This window comes from Giraffa tippelskirchi, chromosome 1 (assembly GCF_054371585.1).
Source record: "Giraffa tippelskirchi isolate mGirTip1 chromosome 1, T2T-mGirTip1v1.2.pri, whole genome shotgun sequence".
Taxonomy (NCBI): domain Eukaryota; kingdom Metazoa; phylum Chordata; class Mammalia; order Artiodactyla; family Giraffidae; genus Giraffa; species Giraffa tippelskirchi.
In genome coordinates this window covers 170,980,381-171,001,678 of record NC_137275.1, presented here as the reverse complement: position 1 = coordinate 171,001,678, position 21,298 = coordinate 170,980,381, and the positions used below count along the sequence as shown (strand labels likewise).

Below are 21,298 nucleotides of genomic sequence, written 5' to 3'. Positions count from 1 at the left end.
ACTTCATTGATTTACATGTGGCTGTTCAGCTTGCAGGGAGTAAAATTTTTAATTCCCTTAGTTAAACTATCTGAAATGTTGATTAACTGAGAATTAGCATTTATGTTAGATTGAGTGAAAAATATGTAATGCATATGGTCCTTTATGTGTTCCAAACCATACCCTGGATTAAGCCCAGCCAGCTGAGAACTATGTACCTTACCATATTTCAGAGGATCACACACAGTTTCTTTATCCTGTATCTTTTAATTGGAATATAATTGCTTTACAATGCTATGATAATTTCTGCTGTACAACAAAGTGAATCAGCTATATGTTATACATACATCCCCTCTCTCAGACCTCCCTCTCACCTACCCACCCCCATCCCATCCACCTAGGTCATCACAGAGCACTGAGCTGAGCTCCCTGTGCCTTATAGCAAGTTTTTACTAGCTATCTGTCTTACACGTAGTAGTGTATTTATGTCAAACCTAACTTTCCAATCGTCCCACCCTCTACACCCCCCCTGTATCCAAATGTTCATTCATTCATTCTCTATGTCTGTATCTCTCTTCCTGCTCTGGAACTAGGTTCATCTGTCCATATTTTATAGATTCCACATGCTTGCATTAATAAGTCTCCCAGTTACTGCTTACATCTCTGATCACCAAAACCACTCCCTCCATCAGCCCTCAGTCCTTCACATCACACTCTTCCAGTTTGGTGACTTTGTGCCAGCCCTACTGTCAATCTAGAACTCTCCTAACATGGCTGGATTATTCTCATCATTTGTGGTTCTCCAGAGAAACCTCCTATAACTGCTCCATCTACAGTAGCCATAACTGTATACAACCAAGTTATTCTAGTTCTCAACCAGGGGCACTTTTGCGCCTCGCACCTAGGGGACATCTAGCAATATCTGGAGACATTTTTGGTTACCACAACTGGGGTCAGTACTATTGTCATCTAATGAGTAGAGGTCACACATGCTGCTAACATCCTACAGTGGACAAGAGAGCCCCCCACAACAAAGGGTTATCCAACCCCAAGGGCCAACAGTGCCCAGGTTGAGAACCATGCTCTATACCACCACCTTGCTCTGGTTTCTTCCTACCACTGTTCCTTATCTGGAAAGGTCTTCTGCTTATCTAATTGATTTTGTTGTGTCATCCCCACATATGAGAATGGACCCTCCAGAAAAGCACATATTTGATTTGCTTATTCATTACTATACCCCTGGTGCTTAGAACAGCACTTGCCACATATTTAGGGGCCCCCAAAATACACCCAATTGAAGGAATGGAAAAGAAAGTCAAGTTTGTCCAACATAATTTGCTTTTAATGATGATAATTACTAGTGTTTGCTGCTTCCCTTTCCAAAGGAGACATGCTCAATTTAGTTTGGCAGTGACGTAGTTCAGGTTGCTGTAACAAATTACCATAGATTGACTGGGTGGCTTATAAACAACGCAAATTTCTTTCTCAAAGTCCTAGAGGCTGGAAATTCAAAGTCAGAATGCCAGCGTGGTTGTGTTCTGGTGAGAGCCCTCTTCCAGGTTTCATCCTTCCAACTTCTCCTTGAGTCCTCATATAGTAGAAGGAGTAAGAGAGCTCCTATTCATGAGTGCTTCACTCTCATGACCTCACCTAGTCTTAATTACTTTCCAAAGGTCTCACCTCCTAAAACCATCATACAGAAGAAGGTTTAGGAGTTCAACTGATGAATTCTAGGAGGACATATTCAGTTCATAATAGGAATATGCATCTTTTCTAATGTTGCAAAAATCCATCTTTCTTTTGAAATTTGAGACCATAGTTACCTATTTTTGATGTTCTCATACTTTTCATTATAGTTCTTCCAAGATTCCAAGAGTCTTGTTGCCCACTTCACTCAGTCAGCCTCATGGAGAAAAACAGGTGTGCCTGTTGAGTTTTTTGTTTTTGTTTCTGCCTTTGTTATCCATTGCCTATACCAGTTTAAATCTCCAGAGGGGAAAATTAGTCTACTTAGTCATCTGTTACATCATCAACTCAAGTAGTACTTGGCAATATATAATCTTCAAAGACCTTTCATATGATTGCTTTTTCAAACTTCAATTCATTAAATAATAATTTAAAAGTGTTAGGCTCTCAAAGAATAACTAAAAATCCCCAGGATTGACATCTACCATGTTCTTTTCATCTATATAATAATCAGGAAGCTACTTATTACATTTAAGCAGGAATTCTTTTTTAAAAAAATAATTGTAAAAACTGCTCCAGTGAAATGAACAAGACAGTATATGTCCTCAGATGTCCAGCTGTCACTGAGCTAGGGCTATTTTGCCTTGACACAGTCTGAGAGAACATCCTGCAAGACAAGAGGAAACGCTGTTGTTGGTAACAGATGTCCCATACTTTCCCATTTAATGAAGTGCTACTTAGTGGTTTAAAGGTATCTATGATGGGTGATAACAATAACTTAATCATTTTCCATGTCAACTGTTGACTTTTTTTAAATTTATTTTTAATTGGAGAATAATTGCTTTACAATGTTGTGTTGGTTTCTGCCGTACAATAGCGTGAATCAGCTATATGTACACATACATCCCCTCCCTCTTGAGACTCCCTCACACTCCCCTATCCCACCCCTTCAGGTTGTCACAGAGCTCCCAGCTAGCTCCGTGTGCTATACAGCAGCTTCCCACTACTATCTATTTGCACATGGTAGTGTATATTGTTAGATATTGAGGACAGGTTCACTTACAGAGTCTGTTCTACATCATGTAACTCCTCTTTCTGCAGCTCCAGCCACGACATGTTTCCACCTGAGGAGGGACACCCCTAATGAGCCAGCACTTCACAAAGCAGAGACCCCATTTTTAGGCTTCACCCTGGACACCTAGGGTATAGCCGGCTCTGGAGCCATCTCTTCTCTGATGACTTCTGGCTCAGCGTGGCTTTGGAAACTGCACTGGGTTTTTGCTGAACCCTGCAAAGTCATGACCCCCTAGGGTCCCCACTTCCAATTCTCCATAACTAAACAATAGAAAGCATATGAGAAATTATTTTCATAACTGCTCATCACTTGGGAGAATTTTTTTAGGCTTTTAGTTTAAGCAGAGGTATAAAAATTTACTTCTTCCTCTTCTCCCTTCCCTACTGCCCTCTTAGCACCCCCCAGCAGCCATGGGAAAGACATGAAATGCCCTTCATTTTAAGATTAGGAGCTAACATTTCTTAAATACTTACAGGTCCTCCATTGAGTAATTCATTTTCCTCTTTTATTGGAGTTAGCTCAATTGGAGAGGACCCCAAACTGCCCTGTTCTACCATAGCACCTTCCCCAACTCATGTACCCACTATCTCCATCAAGAAACAAAAAGATCATGTAATATGGGACTTTTAACAACCTAGTTCTGAAGGTGATGCCTGTAGTTACTTTGCACATTGATGTTGCCTGATTGCGATCAGGAGTCTTTGTTTGATTTGTCTGACAATATGTTTCCTTTGAAGATGATACTAATGAATGTAAGCTTTTCTGTTATGTAAGCTTTTCATTCATATTTCATTTGACATAACTCCATCAAATATTTCTGTTGGCATTTTTAGAATTAATAATAGTATTAGTAGCTAATAAGTTTTTTTAACCCAGGCTCTCTAAAATCTCTACCTAGATTATCTTGCTTTAAAGTAACAGGGTTGTTATTCTCCATTTGTGAGCAGTCTGTAGTTTAGTAACTACTGGTCCAAACTTGCTAATAAGTAGTGGAAATTAGATTTCAAACTCAGGCCCTCTGACTCCAGGGTCTAAGTGCTTACTGGTCACGTGCCTTTGTTTCTCAATAGCCAAAGCTGTATTGATCTTGGGCAAACATCCTAACTTTCTCTAGAACCTCCAGTTGGATTTCTTTATGTATCTCACTATGCTTCCATAGTCCATTTTTATTATGGTTTTGACCACTGTCTGTGAAATGAAAACGATGACACTACTATCTTACTGCATGTGCTGTGAAGCTGAAGGATTTTTTTTTTTTAAGAGGTTTCAGGGGAACTCTATTGCTTCCAGTCTGTGCTCTGAGCCTATTCACATTCAGTCTTATTTAGGAACAGGAGTGATAACAGTGTTTCTGAGCAGACACAAAAATCAAGGGAGGAGCATTTCTGACTCCACACCCTGATTGAAGGAGTAGTCGATATCCCCAAATGAAACTCATCACAGCCCCAGCTCCTTCCCCTGCAGAAGCAGACAGCGGTGGTGAGGGCTCGCTGGGAGATCTGGGAGGCGGGTGATCCTCCGTATTTAGATGTGCACGCGATCACGTGGCCAGAAAATGGAGGCGACTCTGTATTCCCAGTTAATTGCTCCAGACAGGGGATGCTGAGGAGCCTTAACCTAGCATCCTTCTCACTCTGCAGCCTCCTCTGTCCTCAGAAGGTAGGTGTGGGCCCTGGGGGTGCTTTAGGAGGGTCGTTGAAGGAGGTCGGATTGCAATGGAGAGTGTTATGCTTACAGACGGGGCTATTGCAGCTGGCAAGTGGAGGGGTGAGAAGGAGGGAGTGACAGGATGCAGAGCTCTGCCCAGTCCCTTGTAAGTGACAGCTGGCAGCTGCGTTTCATTCCATATCAACTCATACTGGAAGGGCTTATGGTCCTGCACGCTATCTCCTACCCCTCCCTTGACAATCAGGTAATTAGGTAAATAGACTCTGCACAGTTATACAGATTTTTTATTAGTGTCTGTGATGAAAATGGAGATAGAAAATCAAAAGAAATGACAGTTTGGAAACTGTTTAGGACTCTTACCTAATGGATATTGAAATGTTTATTTGGATTATTTGACAAGCAGAGTGGCCCTGATACGATGGCATTTTAATTTTTTATGTTATTACTAATAGTTATTGAAGCTAGTAACATACACTTCTCTTTTTTTCTAATAGATCTTGTAGCCTTTAAATCTAAGCTGCAGAAATAGGTCATCTTTAAAAATGGGCTTACGTTGTTCTCTATTGCTTTTTTTCAAAATCAAGACAGAAAATGATACTTAGAGAATATCAGTATTTCACTGAAAAGCTAAGTTATGTTAGAAACTAAAAAAAGTTATTACCTGGTTAACTAAACAAGAAATACATAGGTTATGAATTTCCTTTGTGGAAACCAAAAAAACTAGACTCCCATCTAGAAGGAGTGGTTTAAAGTGTGATTCTGCCTGAGATCAGAATACTGGTCATGGTGACTTAAGGGGTAGAGGACATAATTTCTATAAACTACCCCCCGCTTCTTTCATAGGAGCTGTTAATGTTGTGTGGATCTTATGTAAATTGCTATTTGAACACAGCTTCTGGGCTCATTTCCCACCAGATGGTTCCCCCCACCCCGACCTCCTCCTAGAGAGAAATATAGAAGGCATCACTGAATGAGTCCATTTCAAAATGTTCATTTGAGAGTTTTCCTAAAATTATGATTGATCACATTCACACATTGTAAAAACTGGAATCATTAGATTAAACTTCCTCGTAATAAAAAAACATGACCCATGATCTTTCTCTTAATTTAAAGAGAGGTTATCTGGCAGGCAGAAAGTGCCCTTCTGGAAGTGTCTGTATCAGTAAATTACACTTACGCAGGCTAGTAGAAGCTCTGTAGTTTAAAGCAGCTTGGACTTTGCTCTGCAGCTCAAAGACAAATAAATAATATGAGGCTGTTGGCTGTTGTTATTCACAGTCAGCAACACTTGAACATCCTCAGGAGATTTAGCTTTGTAATGCAAAGTTACCCTTTGCATCCTAAACAAGATCTGAAGCTTTGTAGGTGCTTAAGGGTAATGAGCCAGTGTCTCGTTTCTACTAACAAGAAGTCAAATTAACTTTTTCCCAATGGTTAGGGCTCTCTTTGGTACTTTCCAGTGAATTTCCATTTGGATTTTCATTCTTGAATGTCTTTGTACTCAGGGAAGGATTTATCTCATATTAAATAAAGGATCACAGTACTTTTTTTGACCTTTAGACTTCATATTTTCTAGCTAGCTAGAAGACAGTGGAAGGTTTGTACATAAGTTCAGGTACTCAATATAGGTTATGACAGGAAAGCTTGAGTTCACCTATAGCAAATAAAAGCTTGTTTTTTTCCTTCTTAGCTAGCCTGGAATTGCTTTGACATGCCAAGATTTTGCAGGCTTTACTCGAATCAACTTCCTGCTAGAGCAGTATTTGAATTTGGGATGGGTTCTCAATTCCTCATCCAGTCTAGTCAGTAGGGTAGCTGGGGGAGAGGGAAAGGGATAAGAGGGGGCAGACGGAAAAGTAGTGAAGGACAGACTCTGTCCCTGATATCCTGCCTGCATCAGAGTTGACAAACAACATTTGGTTACAGCTTTGTTTCTGGATTAATAATAGCAGGAATCATAGTGTATGGTGGATAGGTATGCAAAAGAGGTGCAAGAGAAGAGGCAGGAGTGGACTCCCCTGTCTGAACACAATGATCATGTGAGGGCTCAGTTAAGCCAATTTGGCTGTGATTTTGATGTGTGATTCTCCATATTATTCTTCCCTCCTGAGTTTCGATTGCTAAGGTAATATGAGCTGAAAAAAAATCGTAGAATTCACTTTTGACTCACTTCCTCACTTTATAAGCAAGCAAGTGAGCTCTAGTTGGAGTGAGGGACTGGCTCAAGATCACACAGTCAGTGACTGCACCAGGATCAGAACTCAGGTGGCCTAGCTCTTTTAAATCTTCTATTTATTTTGGCTGCGCCAGTTGTGGCACTCAGGATCTTTAGTTGCAGCATGCGAATTCCCAGTTGTGGCATGCTAGATCTAGTTCCCTGACCTGGGTTGGAACCTGGGCCCCCTGGACTGGGGGTTTGGAGTCTTAGCTACCGGACCACCAGGGAAGTTCCCCAGGTGGGCCAGCTCTTGATCTAGTGCATTTCCTTTCATCCCAGGGCCTTTGAGAAGCCCTTAGTTAAATCTGAGTTTAGCTGGTAGCTTAGATGGTGAAGAATCTGCCTGCAGTGTAGGAGACCTGTGTTCAATCCCTAGGTTAGGAAGATCCCTTAGAGAAGAAAATGGCAACCCACTCCAATATTCTTGCCTGGAGAATCCCGTGGACAGAGGAGTCTGGTGGTCTACAGTCCATGGGGTGGCAAAGAGTCGGACACAACTGAGTGATTAACACTTAGCTAAATCTAGTCCTTGTATTTACATTTCTCAGAACTAAAAAACAAAACAAAAACAAACAAAAAAAACTCTACTATTCTATTTTAAGGGTAAGGTGGCATTTCCTAATTCCTTTACAACCCTTAGAAATTTGGGAGAAAGGAAACTGAACTCTCTTCTCAGAGCTTGTGCATTTATTATGAACAAGATGCTATCTACCCCTCAAGACTGCATGTGATGCAAAAGCAAAACAAATGGCTCTCAAAGGGCAATGAATGAATGAGTGCTAAGTCACTTCAGTCATGTCCAGCTCTGTGTGACCCCATGGCCTGTAGCCCACGTTAAAGTCAATTCCCTAACAGGTGGAACTGAGGGGCCCTGGGCCCTCAAATGAGGGAGAGTCTCACTCCTCTTTGGTTGTGGAGGAACAGATACAGGATTCATGGTAGATTAGTTGGGGGAAGAAGCATTTCAGCAGAAGGGAATATAAACCAAGACAGTTTATATAAATCAAGACAGTTCTTGAGAACTGTCTACAAGTCTTGGGAATCTAGAAGCTCATGTCGTCTGAAAGGTAGAACATTTGGAGATGCTAATGGTGGATTAATCTAAATGGTGGAAAGTCCTGAGGGTCAAAGAAATTTGTATCAAATTGGGAAGCCAGTGTTTTTGTTTTTGTTTTTTTTTGAGTAGGGAGTTGTGATTGGCAATAGACTGGCAGCAGTGTGGAAGAGATGGGAGGCAAGGTGGGAAGTTGGTAGTCCATGTGAAATAGAATGGACTGAAACTGCCTAGGATGGAAAGGAGAGAGGCAATTATATGCAGATATGGAAGAAAGGCATAGTACTTGAAAATGGAGGAAGATAAGAACCTTCTGGTGAGGTGCCTCATGAAGAATCAGCATACCCTGTGATAGGTTATCACGTCATTCCTCATGATTAGAATCTGCAGCCTTGCTGCCCTCAGTATAAGTTAATATAAGTGAGCTGAAGAAAGCATGAGGCTCTCTCATCTGAACAGTATAGAGTCAACTTTGGCAGAAGCACTTTCAGAAAGCTAAATCTACATCTGATTAGAAAGCCTTTAGGTCATGGTCCCAATATTGGGCCGTGGTTTCTATGACAACACTTCCATTGTTACCAAGAGCAAGCTTCTATCTAGATCTACAGAGGTGGACCTGTTGGAGTGGGATATAAGGAGGATGGTGCCTTTTTCTTCCAGTTGTCCCCTTCCTTCATGGGCAGTGGCAGTTTGAGGACAGGGATCAGGGCAAATGGTGCTCCTCACAAGCTCCAAGTAGATTCTGACTCCTAGAGTAGAACAGAATAAGTCTTGATAGTGGGCTTGGGGGCTGGGGACAAAGAAGGGAGGAGAGGAACAGGAGAGCTCAAATGTCACTTATCACCACCCCCTCTCCAGCCTATCCACAAGATCCAGTCCCAATATCTCTTGTCTGGAGACTTCTAGGTTCATCTACTCTGCCCACATGTGGAGGAACTACCCCTGTCTCTGAAATTCCATGATTATTGCTCATGGATTTTACCCTACTGTTTTCTGTGAACTTGCATGTCTTTTCCTCCTTAGTCTCCTAGATTTTAAATTCTCAGACACACACAGAATGTGTGTCTGAATCATTCTTTTTGTAATATACCCTCCTCCAGACTAACACTTTCCATGTGGTTCTATTAAATTCTGTTAAATTCCTACCCCAAAAGAATAATAGCCTGAGAAATAAACAGTGAGGACCAGAGAAGCTATTGTACATCTATCAAGGCTATTGGGAAACTGGTTTGGAAACCCTAGGTGGGTAATCAGATTTGGTTAGAGGTAGTTTTGCCTCAAGACAGAGATCTTTCCAAGTCCCTCCAATCCAAAAATTCAGAACTGAACATAGGCTTCCTATATGGTGGCCTGTAAAACAGGTTTTAGTGTTGTCCAAATCTAACATGGAAGCCCCATTCATAAAGCCACCATTGCACAAGAAGCAAGAGAAGAATAAAAATGTTGCCACTTAAGCAGTTACATTTTTCTATGTTCAACTCCCAAAAATACCCAGGAAAGGTTGATGAAGTTGAAAGTTTAGAAATAGCTCTTTCTAAAATAGGAGTAACACCTATGATCTCAGGAGAGCAGCTGTGCACAAGATCTGTTAGGAGGTTTGGGTAAAATAGAGATGAGAGGAGAGCTAGAGAGATTATTGAGCTATGGAAATGTCAGTATTGATAACTGAAAGAAGGAAAGCTTGGCATGGAGTAAAGCCCCACTCCTGGGCTGAGCGAGGGGAAGTTTTCTTTGTTGATTAGAGTAAGTTCAGGGATGATCAAAGGTCATGTTCTTGATATAAGGCCTGAGACTGAATTTCCCAGGAGAAGCCTCTAATCAAAATTTTTGTGCACTTAACAGTTTATAGACTCAAGGCTTGTTTTTGACTTGCTTGGTCATATGTGGCTGGTCTTAAGCTGTTAATTTTATTTCCCAGCACTAACTTATTTATTAGCAGGGACTTGGTAATTAGGAAGTGTGAGTCATATACCAGACAGAGTCTTGGAATCCTGTATAATGCTATAAATCTGTGAACAACAATTATTTAAAAACATAAACACATTTTTTTCTCTAAATAGGTGTCTACATTTATACAATGAAGACATACCCATGTTAAAAAAAAAACAAACAGCTAAAAGAATCAGCTCTCCCTGTGACATTGGCGTAGCTGTATGATTACTAAATATATCCCTCAGGAGAGTAGGAAATTAATCAAGTCTCATAAATTAGCTTCATAGAATGTGATTATACTGTACAGGGGGACATGTGTAAGTAAAGGTGATGGCTTTTTTTCTCTCAGCCAGGAGGGACCTCACGTGGGCTTCTCTCCTCACCTCTAGATCTGTCAGGGAGCAGTAGAAGGGCTTTCTAGTTACAGGAAGGATAGAAGGACTGATACACCCCTCCTTGAAACCCATGCTAATAAAGATCAGATACTGTATTAACTTGCTTGAGCTGCCACAACGAAGTACCACAGACTTCTTGTTGTTTTTCTCACTCAGTCATGTCCAACTGTTTACGACCGCATGGACTACAGCACGCCAGACTTCCCTGTCCTTCACCATCTCCCGGAACTTGCTCAAACTCATGTCCATTGAATCAGTGATGCCATCCAGCCATCTTATTCTCTGTCATCCCCTTTGCCTCCTGCCTTCAATCTTTCCCAGCATCAGGGTCTTTTCTAATGAGTCGGTTCTTCGCATTAAATGGCCGAAATATGGGAGCTTCAGTTTCAGCATCAGTCCTTCCAATGAATATTCATGGTTGATCTCCTTTAGGATGGACTGGTTTGATCTCCTTGCTGTCCAAGTGACTCAAGAATCTGCTCTAACACCACAGTTCAAAAGCATCAATTCTTCGGCACTCAGCCTTCTTTATGGTCCAACTCTCACATCCATACATGGCTACTGGAAAAACCATGGCTTTGACTATATGGTCCTTTGTTGGCAAAGTTATGTCTCTGGTTTTTAAAACCCTGTCTAGGTTTGTCATAGCTTTTCTTTCAATGAGCAAGCTTCTTTTAATTTCATGGCTGCAGTCACCATCCGCAGTGACTTTGGAGCCCAAGAAAATAAAGTCTGTCACCGTTTCCTTTGTTTCCCTATCTATTTGCCATGAAGTGATGGGACCGAATGCCATGATCTTTGTTTTTTGAATATTGAGTTTTAAGCCAACTTTTTCACTCTCCTCTTTCACCTTCATCAAAAGTCTCTTTAGTTCCTCTTTGCTTTCTGCCATAAGGGTGGTGGCATCTGCATATCTGAGGTTATTGATATTTCTCCCAGCAATCTTGATTCTAGCTTGTGCTTCATCCAGCCCAGCTTTTCGCATGATGTACTGGGCATATAAGTTAAATAAGCCGGGTGACAATATATAGCCTTGACATACTCCTTTCCCAATTTGGAACCAGTCCATTGTTCCATATCCAGTTCTAACTGTTGCTTCTTGACCTGAATACAGGTTTTGTAGGAGGCAGGTATGGTGGTCTGGCATTCCCATTTCTTTCAGAATTTTCCACTGTTTGTTGTGTTCCACACAGTCAAAGGCTTTGGCATAATCAATGAAGCAGAAGTAGATGTATTCCTGGAATTCTCTTGCTTTTTCAATGATCCAGTGGATGTTGGCAATTAGATCTCTGGTTCCTCTGACTTTTCTAAATCCAGCTTGAGCATCTGGAAGTTCTCGGTTCACATACTATTGAAGCATAGCTTGGAGAATTTTGAGCATTACTTTGCTAGTACATGAGATGAGTACAATTGTGTGGTAGTTTGAACATTCTTTGGCGTTGCCCTTCTTTGGGATTGGAATGAAAACTGACCTTTTTCAGTCCTATGGCCACTGCTGAGTTTTCCAAATTTGCTGGCATATTGAGTGCAGCACTTTTACAGCATCATCTTTTAGGATTTGAAATAGCTCAGCTGGAATTCTATCACCTCCACTAGCTTTGTTCATAGTAATACTTCGTAAGACCCACTTGACTTCATGCTCCAGGATGTCTGGTTCTAGGTAAGTGACCACACTATCATGCTTGTCTAGGTCATTATGATCTTTTTTTGTAGTTATTCTGTGTATTCTTGCTACCTCTTCGTAATATCTTCTGCTCTGTTAGGTCCATAGTATTTCTATCCTTAATTGTTCCCATCTTTGCATGAAATGTTCCCTTGGTATCTCTAATTTTCTTGAAGATATCTCTAGTAGTTCCCATTCTATTGTTTTCACTGACTGGATAGCTCAAATAGAAGAAATGTATTTTTTCCCCAAATTCAGGAGGCTAAAATTCCGATGTCAAGATGTTGGCAGGATTAACTTCTTCTGAGACCTCTTTACTTGGCTCATAGATGGCTGTCTTTACCTGTGTCTTTATGTGGTCTTCTTTCTGTGGGTGTCTCTCTCCTAATCTCTTCTTATAGGGACACTAGTCATATCAGATTAGGGCCCACCTCAATGACCTCACTTTAACTTAATTACCTTTTTAAAGATCTTATCTCCAATTATACTCACATTCTGAGGTTAGGATTTCAACACATGAATTTGAGAGAGGGGTGGGAATCCAGCCCATAATGGTTACCTTAGGAACATGGCAGTAGATGGGCTGGGAGTTCCTGTTGGTTCTGTGATTTGTGACTGACCACACACTTGATTTGTCATTCTTCAGTGTTGAGTCAAGGGTCACTTCAGGGGTTCCATAACCACCTTGAAGATTCAGTGAATGTGGCAGGCTTAGTTGAGCCCCAAATCTTCTAATAATAAGCATAGTATTAAACAATATAATAGAACTTTTGCCAAATTCCTTATTCATTATCTCTGAAATCTCACACTAATCCTCCTATCATACTCGTTTGGCAGATGAAGAAACTAAGTCTTAGAGTGGTCAACTAACTTTACCACAGTGACACGGTTATTAAGAGGTGGGCGTGGAGTGTGTTGATCGTATTAACTCTTCATGATAGAGCACCTCTCTGTTTGTGAGCACTGGTTTTTCTTAGTTGTCTGTGGTCTGAGAGCCTAAAAAGGAACTCCTTGTAGGAGAATAACTCTGGGGACAGAGGTACGAATGATCTTCTCTACAGCTTTGAATTGGGGCTCTAAAGTAAGGGAGGCCATAGTCCTCAAAGAAAACTGAAACCTTAAGTGTCATTCAGAACTTTCCCACTGCCAAGAGATCAGCTGACCTAGATCTGTTACACCCTAACCACTGGGAAGACAAATGAGAACAAGAGGCAGGAATAGCAATTAGGGACTTTGGACTCTGGAGCTCAACCCTGGGGTTGAGCCTGTGTCAGCTTCTCCTCCATTTTGATGTTGTCCTATTTATCTGCTTTCGCTTTTGTTGTCTGTGCTTTTGGTGTCACATTCAAGAAATCATGGCCAAATCCAATCTCATGAAGCTTTCCCCCTATATTTTTTTCTAGGAGTTTTACAGTTTTATGTCTTACTTTTAGGTGTTTAATCCATTTTGAGTTAATTTTTGTATATGGTGTAAGGTAAATATCCACCCTTGTTCTTTTGCATGTGGATATGTTTTCCCAGTGTTGTTTGTTGAAGAAACTGTCCTTGCCCCACTGAATGGTCTTGGTATCTTTGCCAGAAATCATTTGACCATTTATATGTGGGTTTATTTCTGGTTTCTCTATTCCATCAGTCTGTATTTCTGCCTTTACGCTGGTACCACTCTGTTTTGATTACTATAGCTTTGTGATAAGTTTTGAAGTGAAGAAGTATGAGATTTTCAACTTTGTTCTTTCAAGAATTGTTTTGGTTACTTGAGATTCCTTGACATTCCATATGATTTTAGGATGGATTTTTCTATTTCTGCAAAAAATACTCTTGTGATCTGAAGCATCTGCCTTTGTAAACCACTTTTCTATTCTAAATTTTAGCAAAATTACTGAAATAATAACAGCAGCAATGTCTAACTCTTCTGCAGCATCACCTAAGTTGTGCCAGGCAGTGTTCTCTATCCTTCCTTAAATCAACTCATTTAATCCTTACAACAGCCCTTGACATAAGCATTGATAATTTCCCCATTTGCAGATGAAAAAACTGAAATGCAAAGGGGAATTCTGCATCTTAACTAAGGTCACATATTTAAAAAGTTCAGAGTAGGATTCAAGTGCAGGTGGTCTGACTCCAGAGTTTGAGGTGTTAGTCACTATTCTGTACTCTCTCTGGAAGAAGGAAAAATAGCATACAGGAGTTCAGGCTGCATTGGCTAGACTTTTGGCAGGTGTAGTCCAATTCGTGCAGATGTATTGAGAGGCCCACACATCTCACTGGGTTATGTCTCAGAGCTGTGCTTCCCAAATTTTGTTCTGCATTAACACATTATGAAAAGGTGTGGGGGAGGAAGGGAGGTAGAGAGGGAAGAAGGAGGGAAGAAGGAGGAAAAGGAGAGAGGGAAGAAGGAGGAAAAGGAGAGGGAAGAAGGAGGAAAGGAAGAGAGGGAAGGAGGTGGAAAGGAAGGGAGAGATGGAAACAAGAGAAAAGAAAAAAGGTTCCTTGGTAAAAAATCAAGTAAGCAAAATCAAACATTTTATTTCCTATAGAACATCTCAGAGTCTATGACAGGGATTCACATGCATTGAAAGTCTCCAAAGTGTTAGTTGCTCAGTTGGATCCCACTCTTTGCAACCCCTTGGACTGTAGCTCACCAGGTTCCTCTGTCCACGGGATTCTCCAGATAAGAATACTGGAGTCAGTTGCCATTTCCTTCTCCAGGGGATCTTCCTGAACCAAGGATCAAACCCAGGTCTCCTGCACTGCAGGCAGATTCGTTACCATTTGAGCTAACAGGGGAGCCCAGTGTCCCCAAAGGAGCTATAATAGATGGTGTTTCCCAAATTCACTGGACATAGAGCCCTCCTGCAGGGGTCTATGGAACCTCTCCTCTGGGACAGGCTTTGGGAAACACTGGCTTAAACAAATGTCTGGACACACCCCTTCGGTGTGTCTTCTGCCAGCAGGACTGTCTGGAACACTCAGACACAAGTCCTCCTCCTGTGTCTGTTTGTGTTTGTCCCTGTCAGTCACAAGCCTCAGTACATGGGGAGCTGATTGAGAGAGTAGATTCCAGAAATCTGCCCATATCTTGCAGCAGCCTGCTTCCTGGGGTCCCAGGGGTCTGATAGGTGACTCCATTTTCAACCACAGCCAGTGACTCTGTAAGAATAAAAAGGTAAAGGAACTTTATGCTAGAGGAAAGCAAGGAACAATTGGGCCACTAGGAAGGAAATACCAAAAATAAAAATAGGGTGGTATTTCAAATCCTGAAAGATGACGCTGTGAAAGTGCTGCACTCAATATACCAGCAAATATGGAAAACTCAGCAGTTGCCACAGGATTGGAAAAGGTCAGTTTTCAAACAGTGGAAACAGTGGCTGACTTTATTTTTCTGGGTTCCAAAATCACCACAGATGGTGACTGCAGCCATGAAATTAAAAGACGCTTGCTCCTTGAAAGAAAAGCTATGACCAATCTAGACAGCATATTAAAAAGCAGAGGCATTACTTTGCCAACAAAAGTCCATCTAGTCAAGGCTATGGTTTTTCCAGTGGTCATGTATGGATTTGAGAGCTGGACTATAAAGAGGGCTGGGCGCTGAAGAATTTATGCTTTTGAACTGTGGTGCAGGATAAACCTCTTCAGAGTCCCTTGGACTGCAAGGAAATCCAACCAGTCCATCTTAAAGGAGATCAGTCCTGGGTGTTCATTGGAAGGACTGATGTTGAAGCTGAAACTCCAATACTTTGGCCACCTCATGCTGACTCACCTTTGGCTGACTCATTGGAAAAGACCCTGATGCTGGGAAAGATTGAGGGCAGGAGAAGGAGATGACAGAGGATGAGATGGCTGGATGGCATCACTGACTCGATGGACATGGGTTTGGGTGGACTCAGGGAGTTGGTGATGGACAGGGAGGCCTGGCGTGCTGCGGTTCATGGGGTCACAAAGAGTCGGACACGACTGAGTGACTGAACTGAACCAAAGGCATAGAATGCTCAAGCTTCCACCATGTGTTTATTCAACAAAAGCTCACTGGATACTGGCTGCCAGGCATTGCTGTCAGACCCCCAGGGTCTCTGTGGGGCACAGGATACCAGCAGACCCTTTAGGACCCAACCATTGGCCCATCCAATGTTTTTATTTTCTGCCCCAGTTTCTTCATCAAGCAAACAAAACAGAAGATACCTTAAAAGGATGTTATCAGAAAAGTTTTAATTATATAAAATATAAAGACAGAGAGATACTACATAAAACCAAGGAGTTTTTTTTTTTCTTTAAAGATAAATAGAATAGTAAAATTTCCAAAACCCAGAAAAAAATTTTAAGAACAAAATTCAAAACTGAAAAACAAAACACAGCAAATCTAAAAAAATAAGGAGATAGTAAGAGGGACCAAAATGAAAAGAATAGATGATTGGAAAAGAGAAAATGTTCTGAGATAGAGTGCAGCTATAGACTGCAAAACAATCAGATAAATTTAAAACAACCCACTGCAAAGAGAATCAGCAGTCACCAGGAGGAGCAGATAGTGGCTGTGGCTTATTTATTTAATATCCCCATTAGCTTGCAGAGATCAGACCTTCAGAAAATACTGGTGAGGATGAATGGATATGATAGACAAGTGGCCAGAGGGGGCAGCAGGCTCTCTGCCAAGATCAGCTTATCAAAGGCTTGACTTCTCTGCCTTTTTTAGTGATGTTAATATTCAGTTTTCTATGCAGTTTCTGTGCCTGCTGCTTCCTACTTTAATTTGGAAAACATCAAAACCCTGATAATATGGCAGTGGGCTGTGACAGTCTACTATTGATACTGAGAAACAACTGAAATTACTACTATCTAAGCACTTATTTCTAATATCAATGAATTTGTTCAAGTGAGAATTTCTAGAAACTCTTAGGGAATCTTATTATATTTAAATTCATCTTTATTTTAAAGTGTTGCCCATGTTGGTGTTTTAAAAATTGAAACAATATAGAAAAGTAAATAAATAAAAAGTAAGAAGTCCCTTTCTCCCTTTATTACTCCACGTATATAGCGACTCTTAATAGTATATTTCTATTCCTTCTAGATATTATCTATGCTTGAAAATATGTACAGATTTGCATGACTTTATATAAATTATATCATTCTAAACAAATATTTGATTTATTTATTAAATATATCTTAGTTACCATTCCTGTCAGTACATTTAGAAAGTTTTTGCATTGATTTGCAGTGATGAATTTTATGCTATATTTAATCACTCACCTGTTGAATGTTTAGATTATCCTTTATATGTTTTCAAAAAGAACTGAGTGGAAAAATTCCTTTAGTGAAGTACTAATTAGACTATGGGCTTCCCAGGTGGTACAGTGGTAAAGAATCTGCCTGCCAATGCAGGAGATGCAAGAGATGCAGGATTGATCTCTGGGTCAGAAAGATCCCCTCGAGAAGGAAATGACAACCCACTCCAGTATTCTTGCCTGGAAAATCCCATGGACAGAGGAAGCTTGGCAGGCTACAGTCCGTGAGGTCACAAAGCATTGCACATGACTATATTTAGACTTTATTTCCTTCAATCTATTTGGTGGAAAAGACAACTCAGGTTCAAAGCTGAGGGAAAAATGGTACAAAGTACTCAATCTCCCTGAGACAGAAATGGCAAGAAACTCTCAGCGATTGGATTGGATACTTCCCCCAAGGTGTTTGTGTGTGTGTTTTTTTTTTAATTGAGGTATAGCTGATTTACAATGTTGTGTTTGTTTCACGTGTATAGCAAAGTGACTCATATATGTGTGTTAGTCGCTCAGTTGTGTCTGACTCTTTGCAGTCTCATGGCTTGTCCATGGAATTCTCTAGGCAAGAATACTGGAGTGGGTTGCCATTCCCTTCTCTGGGGGGACCTTCCCAACCCAGGAATAGAACTGGGTCTCCTACATTGCAGGCAGATTCTTTACCATCTGAGCTACCAGGGAGGCCCAAGAGAAGGAAAATGTATATTCTTTATCAGATTCTTTCCTATTATAGATTATTATAAGATATTGAATATAGTTTGCTGTGCTTGCTATACAGTAGGTCCTTGTTGTTTATCTATTTCATATATAGTAATAAGTATCTGTAAACCCAAATTCCTAATTTACCCCAACCCCCTTCCTTTCCTTTTTGGTAACCATAAGTTTGTTTTCTATGTCTACTAGGCTGTCTCTGTTTTGAAAGTAAGTTCATTTGTATCATTTTTTAAGATTCCGCATATAAATGATATCCTATGATATTTTTCCTTCTCTGGCTTCACTTAGTATGATAATCTCTAGCTGCATCCATATTGCTGCAAATGACATTATTTCGCTCATTTTTAGTGCTAAGATTCCATTGTTTATAATTACCACATCTTCTTTATCCATTCATCTTTTGATGGACATTTGAATTGTTTCCATGTCTTTGCATTGTAAACGGTGCTGCTATGAACACTGGGGTCCATGTATCTTTTCAAATAAGAGTTTCTGTCTTTTCTGGATATATCCCAGGAGTGGGATTGCTGGATCATATGCTAACTCTATTTCAGTTGTTTTTTTGAAATTGAGGTATAGTTTATTTACAGTGTTGTGTTTGTTAGTTACTGCTGCTGGTGCTAAGTCACTTCAGTCATGTCCAACTCTGTGCGACCTCATAAACGGCAGCCCACCAGGCTCCTCTGTCCCTGGGATTCTCCAGGCAAGAATACTGGAGTGGGTTGCCATTTCCTTCTCCTTGTTAGTTACTACTGTATAGCAAATGATTCAATTTTACATTTACATTCAATTTATACATTCTTTTTTATATTCTTTTCATTATGGTTTATCATAGAATATTGAATATAGTTTTGTGCTATACAATAGGACCTTGTTGTTTATCCACTTTATATATAAAAGCTTACATCTGCTAACCCCAACCTCCAATTCCACCCCTCCCTTAAGCCCCTCCCCCTTGAAGACTACCAATCTGTTCTCTGTATGTGATTCTATTTCTCTTTTACAGATATGTTCATTGTGTCACATTTTAGATTCCACATATACATGATATCTCCCGGTATTTGTCTTTTTCTTTCTGACTTCATTCAGTATGATTATCTCTAGTTGCATTCCATGTTACTGCAAATGTTATTATTTCGTTCTTTTTATGGCTGAGTAGTATTCTATTATATATGTGTACCACATCTTTCTTTATCCCTTCATCTGTTGATGGACATTTAGATTGTTTCCATGTCTTGACTATTGTGAATAGTGCTTCTATGAACATAGAACTGTATGTATCTTTTTGAGTTATGGTTTTGTGTGGATACATGCCCAGGAGTGAGATTGCTGGATCAAGTGGTAATTCTATTTTTAGTTTTCTGAAGAATCTCCATACTTGTTTCCACAGTGGCTGCACCAACTTACCTTCTCACCAACAATGTAGAGGGTTCCCTTTTCCCCACACCGTCTCTAGCATTTGTTATTTGTAGACTTTTTAAAGATGGCCATTCTGACTGGTGTGAGGTGGTACTTCATGGTAGTTTTGATTTGCATTTCTCTAGTAATTAGTGATGATGAGCATCTTTTCATATGCCTGTTGGCCATCTGTGGAAATGTTATTTTTAGTTTTTTAAGAAAACTTCATACTGTTCTCCTTAGTGGCCACACCCGTTTACATTCCCACCAACAGTGTAGGAGTGTTCCCTTTTGAGAAATGAAATTTTATTCAAGTTGTTTTCATATAGAACGAGGGTCAGAAAACTATGGCCTCTAGGCCAAATCTAGTTGGGCACGTGTTTTTCTACCTAGTTTTATTGGAACACAGCCACGCTCCTTCATTTGCATGTTTTATGGATGTTTTTGTGCTACAGCACAGTTGAGTAGTTGTGACAGAGACTGTATGACCTGCAAAACCTAACAAATTTAGTATCTGGACCTTGACAGAAATTTTGCTGACCCTAGCTCTGGAGAAGTCAATGACTTAATCCCCTGCCACGCCCTAGGGATCAACAAATGTAACTGCTTGAGCAGCAGTTGAAAGAGTGTCTCTTTGGCTCCTGTTGTTCATATTTCTGGTGCCAGACTGTCCACACTCCTGGGTGACTAAGGGGAAGTAAAACCAAGGTATTTAGGCCATTGCATTGCACTGCTAGGGACAGGAATCCTTGTAAACAGATCTCCTCAAGCAGGAGGGTAGCGTGGGGGAGGTATCTACAGATTCATTTGCACAAACGAGAAATCCCAGGTGGTGCAGAGCTGCTGGTGAGGAGGATGGGCAGGGTTGCTGGAGTCATTGCTCCAACTCTGGAGACTTGGTCAGAGACTCCAGAAGCTGCTGACTCTGGCCCTGAAAACTGCATTTCTGAAGACAAACAGAAATTTCCATTTCTCTTCCTCTCCATTTCACAAAATCTTCATCCTTATTTAGCCCCCCGCCCCACCTTCCCCCCACCCCAGGTTGCTCCTAACAGCATCAGAGAGTTATTTTTATCACTGTGGGAGAAAGCACATTGTACACTGGCTGAACTTCACCTAATTATGTTTAGAGCAATTGCTCTTCTGTGATAATCACTTTTGTAAGAATCACTCACATTTCTGAGTTATGTTTTTGTGTTTAATTTTTTTAAAAATTGCTTTATAATATTGTGTGTTTCCATTGTAGTAGGTATCTAGAGGGGTGAGATGGGGTAGGAGGAAGGCTTAAGAGGAAGGGGATACATGTATACATTTGTCTGAATTATGTTTTGAAGAAAGTTTAACTTGTTATGCAAGGTGATTTGCTGGGAGAGAATTTTTGTGGGCGAGTTCCATTATGTGACAAGACCTTATGAGCAACACTTTGCTAGAAGAGCAGGGCCTCTTCACATCTCTAAATAAGGGTGTTTCTTCAATAGCCAGTTATTCACCTCCGCACACGCTAGGCCCTTTGCCAATTACACATGCTAAGCACCGGGAGAGCCTCAAGGACCTCTCTGTGCAAGTGTGGAGGTGGGGAACAAGAGTGGTCATGAGTGTGCGAGGTGGGGCAGACAAGTTAGGAACAGATTGTTGTAAATCATGAAAAATATCTATTTGATGTGAGCTCAGGGTACCATGGAACTTGACCTAACTGTGCAGGTTGGGGATGAGCTCTGTGGCCGAGATGTCTAAGCTGAATTGTAGATGACAAGCAAGGGCCAAGTAGGGAGTGGGCAACGGCCAAGGTGGGGAGTGTCTGAGGGGAAAGGAAGCTTGGGTGTATCCTGGGAAGCCAGACCGTGAAGCCTGGTGAACCACACTCTGGAGCCAGGACCCTTCCCTTGAGGCAATGGGGACGTGAAAGGACTGAAACAAGGTTAGACTGAGAAGGTTGGATACTGAGCAATGTGGAGGGAGTGGGGAGTGAAAACAGAAACAGGTTTCTGCTAGGAAAAACATGAACTAAGATCGTAGCAGTGAAAGTAAAGAAGAGAAGATGAGGCCAATGTATAAAACTGGATTGTCAGGATGGTCAACTGGATTGCGAAGAAATGGTAGAAAAAGAAGGAAAAGAGGAATGAATGCTCATTTGGGGGGTTGGGAGCTCAGGTAATCAGTAGGGACATTCACTGGGATGGGAAGATGTTAGCTGACTATTACCATGTAATAAATTGTCTCAGAATTTACCTTAAAACAATAAACATTTA

General features: G+C 40.9%; 2 protein-coding genes across 13 annotated transcripts in view; one reads left to right on the top strand and one right to left on the bottom strand.

The window, feature by feature from the left end:
• PRUNE2 (prune homolog 2 with BCH domain) overlaps positions 1-21,298 on the top strand; it is a 284,658-nt gene that overhangs the window by 211,298 nt on the left and 52,062 nt on the right. The window contains exon 1 of one of the 4 annotated variants that reach the window (XM_081505734.1): positions 17,236-17,345. The exons of the other annotated variants lie outside the window; for them this stretch is intronic. Coding sequence (XP_081361860.1) covers positions 17,302-17,345 — 44 coding nt within the window. The 5' untranslated portion in view covers positions 17,236-17,301. Of the gene's footprint in view, positions 1-17,235; positions 17,346-21,298 lie in introns of those variants that run through there. 4 annotated transcript variants of the gene reach the window in all.
• Positions 1,300-21,298, bottom strand: part of GCNT1 (glucosaminyl (N-acetyl) transferase 1) — a 258,795-nt gene continuing 238,796 nt past the window's right edge. For 8 of the 9 annotated variants that reach the window (XR_014058375.1, XR_014058360.1, XR_014058399.1 and 5 more), the window contains one exon: positions 14,177-14,820. The gene's annotated coding sequence lies outside the window, so the exon portion shown is untranslated. Of the gene's footprint in view, positions 2,333-2,728; positions 2,790-14,176; positions 14,821-21,298 lie in introns of those variants that run through there. The other variant, XR_014058389.1, reaches the window with a different exon arrangement.